Below are 8,273 nucleotides of genomic sequence, written 5' to 3' on the forward strand. Positions count from 1 at the left end.
TTGATTAAAAAATTTGATTTTATCAATTTGTTGATGAGCATTTTGATTATTACGGTTAATTCCATGCAGTTTTAAATGTAATAGTCGTGGTATTATCCCTCTCCTTTAGTTGACATCTGTTTTATTTATTGCTCATGATCGGTACTGAGATTAATTAAGAGAAGGTAACCCTAGTAAAAAGATGGTGACGAAAGTATCAAACCGAAGGTCTTAGTTTTATATATATTGCATAATTGATTAAGATTTGAGACTAATGAGAGTGATCCAGATTGACACTGGTGCTCTCTCAATATCCATCCTATTGAGGATTAGGAGGGCGGACGCGTATATCTAATAATTTAATTGACAGATGTTGTCACATTTTCCAAGTGAAAGCACGAATGACTGACGTACTCTAATGCTCTCTCATCTACGAGGAAGTATACCCTATTACGGGTGTATGCTTCTTTCCTCTCACAAGTTGGTAGAACTCACCAGCTTGTGAGAGGGAAGAAGCATACACCTGTAACAGGGTATACTTCCTCGTAGAGGAGAGAATATTAGAGTACATCAGTCATACATGCTTTCACTTGGAAAATGTGACAATATCCATCAATTAAATTATTAGATATACGTGCCTGCCCTCCCAACAGCTGTGAGAGGAGAAAAACATACACTCGTAACTAGGTGTATTTTCTCCTCCTCTATTAGTAACAAAGTTCTCTCCAATAACTATAAAAGCTCTCAGCTTGATGATGACCTTTTATTTTTATTTTTATCAACTACTTAGTGAGGCATTTTTATGTCTTAAAAGCTGATCATCGTACAACTATTGTACTAGAGGGAGCTCTTCAAATTTCAAATACATGCAATGATGCAATCATAATAATATTCGTTGTGATTGCTTGATATAGCCGTTTTTTAAAAAAAAAAAATTTTATTTTTTAATTTTGGCTTCTTTTTTTATTGGTTTATTTTGCTTATACATAAGTAAGTTGAGCAGAAGTATGGATTTACCTTGAAAAAATAAATCTCATTAATCAAATTAACTAAATGGCAAACAAACCCTAATATCTTAGATAGTCTCCTAACTAATGTCGTATTTTCCATTATGAATAATAGATGTGTCCTAACTCGTATGCTATATTTATTTTGGCGAACAATTATTAAAGTATTTCAGCCCATACATGGACCGAATATCTACGGAAGAATGGTGCTATTTTATTGTCATGATGTTAAGCAATTTTCAAAACTGCAGGTAAATAACAGATCCAGAGGACCCTTGTGATAACTATTTTGTGTTAAGAAGATTATGATAATCCTAACTAATGTCGCATTTTCCATTATGAATAATAGATGTGTCCTAACTCGTATGCTATATTTATTTTGGCGAACAATTATTAAAGTATTTCAGCCCATACATGGACCGAATATCTACGGAAGAATGGTGCTATTTTATTGTCATGATGTTAAGCAATTTTCAAAACTGCAGGTAAATAACAGATCCAGATGACCCTTGTGATAACTATTTTGTGTTAAGAAGATTATGATAACTACTTAATTTCCTTGTTATGGTTGTGTTCTTGTATTTTAGCTTCTCTGAATTGTGTACTCTATTTCGGATTTTGGTTGAATGAAGTTTCCTTTCAAGCCAAAAAAGAGTTTGGAATTTCAAACCGTCCGTTATAGCAGTAATCTGTCCAAGATGGTGGTAGCAACAAGTAGTATAATGAATTGAAAACTGAAAATACTTCTTATTGAAAGTAGAGCAAAACACTTGCAGTAGTAGTAGTTAATACAAGATCTCAGAACATGTTAACAATTACAAAGCTTGAACTAGTCCTAGTTACAAGGTTTGTAAGAAATGTAGGAAAAGGTAGTAGTAGAAACTAGGAATTCTCTCTCAAAGAAGGCTTCTAAGAAAAGAAAACTCTCTCTAGAGAAAATTCTATCCAAGAAATTCTGTTTTTCACTTAAGGGACAACCCCCTTAAATATGCAATATTCTGAACAGTAAAAGTAACATGAACAGTAAAATCTTTGACCAAAGCATGCTGAAAGAGGACTCGGCATGCTTGAAAGCAGTCTTGGGAACATGAGGAATCTTCTTTTCAGAACATTATTATAGCATGGGAAACAACAGTAGCATTTTCAACAGTAGCATTTTGGCCGTTGTGCAGGCCAGACAAATAGCAATCAATTTTCCCCAAGATCAGGAGTGTTATCCTCATCATGATCGAACAGTTCCTGGTCGTAAGGGAAATAAGGGTTGTGGGTAACAGATTCCTCAGAAGAGGCTTTGGAATTTCCTTGATCAGCAGACTGTCAATAAACTTTTCTTTCCAATAAGGCTTTTAATCAAATGTTTGATGAACGTATTGGTCGAGGTATTCCTGATGGTGTCAATACTTTGATTTATACTATTATCAAACATTTTGTTGGTACTCTATCTAATGTTTCATCTCAAATTTCCGATTTGCTAAATAATTTAAGATGTCCTACTATGTCTGATTACAGACAGTATCAAGATGTTTTCCTTTCCAGGGTAATGCATCGGAAAGATTGTTACAAGCCTTATTGGAAAAAAAAGTTTATTGACAATCTGCCTCCTATCTTTGCTCATAAGGTAAAACAAGAATTAATTGGTAAAAATGATTCCATTGATTATGATAATTTAACTTATGGTGATATATTTTAAGCACTATTAAAAACTTGGTATTAATATTTGTAATGATGAAAAATGTTAAAACACCAATTAAAAAATAAAAGAAAAGCTAAATATGAAATGAGTAATTTTTGTGAACAATATGGTCTGCCCCTTATTGCTCCTTCTAGGCAAAAGGATAAAAAACTTGATAAAAGTTATAAAAATTATAGTCATAAAAAAACATAAAAAATACAAAACTAATTTTAATGATTTTTATGCTAAAAAGAAAAATGTTTCTAAAAAATATGATAAACAAAGATTAGGTAAAAGTAAATGCTTCAACTGTGGAAAACCTGGTCATTTCAGTAAAGATTGTAAACAAAAACCTGATAATTTAAAGAATAAGTTTAACATGTTAAATATTGATGATAAAGTTTAAGAAGAATTATTCAGAATCCTTGAATCAAACAGTTTGTTTGATTCTTTGGAAGATAATTTTTCTTCTTCAACTGATTTTTGCTATCATTCTGCTGATTCTTCTGATTCTCCTAATATTAAAATTGGTTGTAGAGATTCATATTGCAATGTTATTAAATCTGTTAATACTCTCACTATAGGTGAAGAAACTTTGGAAAGATTTACTAAAAAGAAATCCAAATATTTGACTATTAATGATTTACAACAAGAAATTAATGTTGTTAAACAAGAGATAAGCGAATTAAAACATGAATTTAAGAGCAATTAAATGATAATCTTAAACAAGAATTGGTATTGTTAAAAATTGAAAAAAATGTTGATCAAAATAAGTCTGATAATGAACAAAATGAGCACAAGGATGGAGATGAATCCAGTCAATAGGCTCTTCTTTCTGATAAAGGCATTGCCGATTCTAAACTTTTGTTAATAAAATACTTCCTCCAAAATGGTTTACTAAAGTCAACAATATATTTCTTCCTGTGCCAAAAGGCATTAGAAACATCAGAGCAAACATCATCAACCAACATTTTTTGAAAATTATCTATTTTTTATTTTAACAATTTATCAGAGAGTTGTTTAGCAATTTTCTTGTATTTAACTTCTTGCCGATGGAAGTTAAGATGTTTGATTGTAATTCCATCATGTTCAACAAGAAAAGGATACAAAGCATTTATAAAAGTCAAACCTTCATCATTCTTTTTAACAGCATGTTTAACAGAATCTCTGAATTTTTATGTGAGATATGAATCCCACCATCCACAAAGAGTACCAGAAAAACCAGTAGCAAGTAAATCAACAATTTTAGGTTGGTCAAAATCATGATTATTTTGGTAAGCAATACCTACCATAGACATATGTCCCATTTTATTAATAATTTCTTGTTCAGAAAAACCATCAATATTCCATTCATAAATTTTATTAGCAGAAACATAAAATTGAGTTTGAAAAGGTATTCTTCAAACTGCATTTCAGGAGGAGTAGATTTTGAATACCAATTTTTTGTAAGAAACATGGGTTTGGAATTTCCAACAAATCTTTTAATTTCTAGTAAGTCATCTTCAAAAACCTTTTTAGCAGGAATAGAAGAAACAATATCAGAATTTGTATTTTCATTAGAAACAATTTCTTTTTCATTTCTTGAAATAGTTTGAGCAGCAGGAGTACTTGTAGAAGTACCTTCAATTTTAACATTTAGATCAGCAAGCATTTTTTCAACAATTTCAAGAGTTTTAGATTGGGAGGTTTTGAGCTTAAATTTGTTATCATGACTGGGTAAATTAATCAAAGGTTTCTCAGTTTTGACAAAAACAGGTTTTTCAACAGAATAGTTTTTTCAATAATTTTTTCTTCAATACGGTCAAGATGTTGACCAATAACGTGCAAAGATTCACTAGTAAAATTGTTTTGTTCAATAAGACTAACAATAGGAGTTTGATCATCATCAATTTTGAAAGGAGAAGCTTTAACATCAGTTTTGCTAGTAGTTATCAAAATAGTCTCAAGAGGCGGATGACTGACTAACAATGGTTTTGTCATCTTAATAAAATTTGATTTCTTTATCACATTCAAATGATTTTTTGAAACTTTATCTTTTGAAACATAATAATTTTCAAGAAAAGTTTCACAACAAATCTTATAAGAAAAAATATTATTAGTGGGTAAAAAAATTATGTAAGTATTAGGTCTAAATTAGAATTAGTAACAACTTACTACAAAAGATTTCTTGTAAAATTATTCTAAAAATGTTTTGGATATAACATTACTATTATTTTTTTAACTTAAATTCTTATAATTCTCATGTCAGAGTGTCCAACATTTTTATTAGGTGATCAGAATAGGTTAGTTTAGTGTGTGTTTCTACTTATACATACATACATACACACACACACACACACATATATATATATATATATAGACACACATTAGTGTTCGTGACAAATAGCTTATTGTGTGTAATAGGCAGTGTGCACTTGTCCTTGCTCTTATAGCTAAACTTTTTTTTTTAATTTTTTTTTTATAGCTTTTTTAAGTTACAATTTGAAATAATGACATGCTCATCGTATATTAGGCCAAATAGTTACTCAATATCAATGTGATATTTACCCAAGTTAGCTATTTACTGTGGTTTTCAAATGTTGCATCAACTAATTTTGAACAATAGCCACAAATATTAGTCCAAATAATGTGATAAATAACCCAAATAATAACATGATTAGACCAAGCAACATCAAAGGAACAAAATAATCAACAAAAAAGAATTAAAAAAAAAACCCAATTATTTTATACTCGTAATTCGTTCAACTCATTTCATAAAAATAATGTCTAATTTCATTTTCCTAAAAATGTACTAAAAGAGATACTATGATCATGAGTTTTCCTTGGCTGCACTAGCAGCTCTGCTCTTATCCTAACTATATATGCAAAAGAAATAGCTCTTGAGATTATTAAACCAAAGAGAATATAATTGCCAGTACTGTAAAGAAGAATGCACAACCACAGTTTTTTTATTAGAATCATTTTTAAGGAAAAATGAGATTAGAGATTTTTTATTTTTTTTATTTTTTATGTGATACGTTGAACTAGTTAGAAATTTGAGTTATTATGGATTTTTAATTTTTTGTTTTGAATAGTCCTTTTGTTTAATAATTTGTTAGTTTGTTGTTGTTTGGTCTAGTCTTGTTTTTGTTTGGGGTTATTTTTGTTGTTATCTAGGTTCACATTTATTGTTGTTATTTATGGTTTTTATTTATTTATTTATTAAGGGGTTAAGGATTATGTTTTGGGGCTGGAATGATTTGTAGAATGAAGTTATGCTCATGACATTTTCATAAAAATCTTATAAGACAGGCTATTATTAGTGGATAAAAAAAATTATGTAAGTTTTGAGTCTAAATTAGAATTAGTAACAGTTTACCACAGAAAATTTCTTGTGAAATTATTCTGAAAATGTTGTTGAAGTAGCATTACTATTATTTTTTTAAAAATAAATTCACTTTTAATTCTGAAGTTAGGATGTTCAACATTTTTATTGGAATTGTCAAAATATGTTAATTTAGTGTGTGTGAATATATATAAACACATTAGTGTTTTTTAGGAATCGCCTGTTGTGCGTAACAGGCAGTGTGTAGTAGTCATTATCCTTATAGCAAAACTTTTATCTACTTTTTTAGCTTTTTTACGTTACAATTTGAAGTGATGACTTGCTCAACATATTTTAGGCAGAATAGTTACTCAACATCAATGTGATTATTACCCAAGTTATCTATTTATTGTGGTTTTCGAATGTTGCACAACTAATGTTGAACAATAACAACAAAAATTAGTCCAAATAACGTCAAAAAATAACCCAAATATTAGCAAGATTAGACCAAGCAATATCAAATGAACAAAATATTCAACAAAAAATAATTTCAAAAAATAAAAATAAAAAAACTAAATTATTTTATACTTGTAATTCTTTCAACTCATTTCATAAAAATAATATCTAATTTCATTTCCTTAAAAAAGTACTAAGAGAGATACTATAATCATGAGTTTTCCTTGATGACACTGACAGCTCTGCTCTTATCCTAACAATGCAAAAGTAATAGCTCTACTTTTCTTAGGGGCTTGACTTGCAACTAGGATCATTCGTTGTTCTTTGCATCTGTCTCTCTGTCTCTCTCTCTCTCTCTCTCTCTCTCTCATCATTTTAGACACTCTATTATTTTATTACTCTTATCATAGGATTTTCAATTCATATTATATCTCTTATCAGTTGTTTTTTACTTTTTCATTTTTTAGAAGAAATTATATATATATATATATATATATATTTTAATGTCCATATATTTAAGTTCTATTTTATTAAATTTTGTATATAATTAGGTTTTGTACGGACTATCCTAGAAAAATTTATTGGTAAGAGGGATGTGCTTGTATTATTATACATTAATGGAAAGGAATCATGATGAAAAGAGTGGCAAAAAATCTTTTGAAAAGCTAATCCAGTCAATTATTATATTATTCTATACCGATAAATGTCAAGATATTTATTAAAAACAAAAGTTTAAGAATAATAGATATCACAATGGCACAAGAAAGGCCTCCACAAGACACAAATACAACAAACATGGCCTCCCCCATAATATTTTTTTCTTTGAGCAAAGCCATTAATTTTTATTAAAGAGAAAGAAAAAAAAAAAGCCAAAATTATTTTTATAACATTTTATACAGACCACTTTTAACCGCTCACATACAACTCACAAGCTCTTCACAGTTTAATCAAATTTGCCAGATACAAACCGACGCTAGCAATGTCTTCTAAGAGCTTAGTAGTTTTGGGAAAGGGATTGGTCTCGCCATATCCCTGAAACCCTTTGTTGCATTTGTCAAAGTGGTTCTTGGCGGCAGTGATGTCGTTCTTCAGGGTAGACAAGTCATTGTTTGAGAGGTCTTTCAAGGCGCCTTTGGCGTCTTCAATGGCTCCGTTAAACTCATTTATGCATTGAACAGCTCCGAGGGACTTGTCATACTTTTGAGCCACCACCTTTCCATCTCTGGTCTGGGAAACCAATTTGTGCATGGATGCAAGCACACCATCACGAGGGTCAGTCCGATGATAGACAATTGACTCACAAACTTGCTTATTAGGAGCATTGTCGCATAGGCCAGCGTGAGCAGGGCCAGCAAAGAGGATGACGGTTGTTGCTAAAAATACGTAAGATAAAAAGGTGTAGTCCTTGAGAGCCATGGTTTTTGTTAGAGTTACTAACTACAAGGCTTTCTCTGTTGTTGGGATTCAGAAATGATTTATACAAATTAATTTCAAAAGGCTATCTATAGAAGGGAAATGTCTGTTAACAACATTTTCATATAAAATTTTAAATAGTAGATTATTACGGGTTGTTATTAATTGGATAAAAATAGTAATTTTAGTGGTAGATTCAAATTAGAACTAATAGCAACTAACTACCTAAAATTTGTTGTGAAAATGTTGTAGACATAGCATTGTCATTTTTTTCTCATAAACATTTTTGTTTTAGTTGTGGGAAATTATTGGTTTATTTTTTATTTTTTATTTTTATTTTTATATATATATACAGCAAAGTGTTTGACTAGAAACCACCTTACCTTTTTTTTTGTTTTGTCACCTTTAACAAAATTTGATTTCTTTATCACATTCAAATGAT

The 8,273-nt window shown here is 29.9% G+C and overlaps 1 protein-coding gene across 1 annotated transcript; it reads right to left on the reverse strand.

Moving 5' to 3' along the window:
* Positions 1-7,354: 7,354 nt before the first annotated feature.
* LOC136069875 (uncharacterized) lies at positions 7,355-7,834 on the reverse strand. The gene has a single exon (XM_065778961.1). It carries the CDS (start codon positions 7,832-7,834, stop codon positions 7,355-7,357), a length of 480 nt encoding a protein of 159 aa, XP_065635033.1.
* Positions 7,835-8,273: the final 439 nt, after the last annotated feature.

This window comes from Quercus suber, unplaced genomic scaffold, assembly GCF_002906115.3.
Source record: "Quercus suber isolate HL8 unplaced genomic scaffold, Cork oak 2.0 scaffold_194, whole genome shotgun sequence".
Taxonomy (NCBI): domain Eukaryota; kingdom Viridiplantae; phylum Streptophyta; class Magnoliopsida; order Fagales; family Fagaceae; genus Quercus; species Quercus suber.

Excerpts from the sequence above, each read along its gene's own strand:
- LOC136069875 (XM_065778961.1), bottom strand. The coding sequence starts at position 7,834 with ATGGCTCTCAAGGACTACACCTTTTTATCTTACGTATTTTTAGCAACA.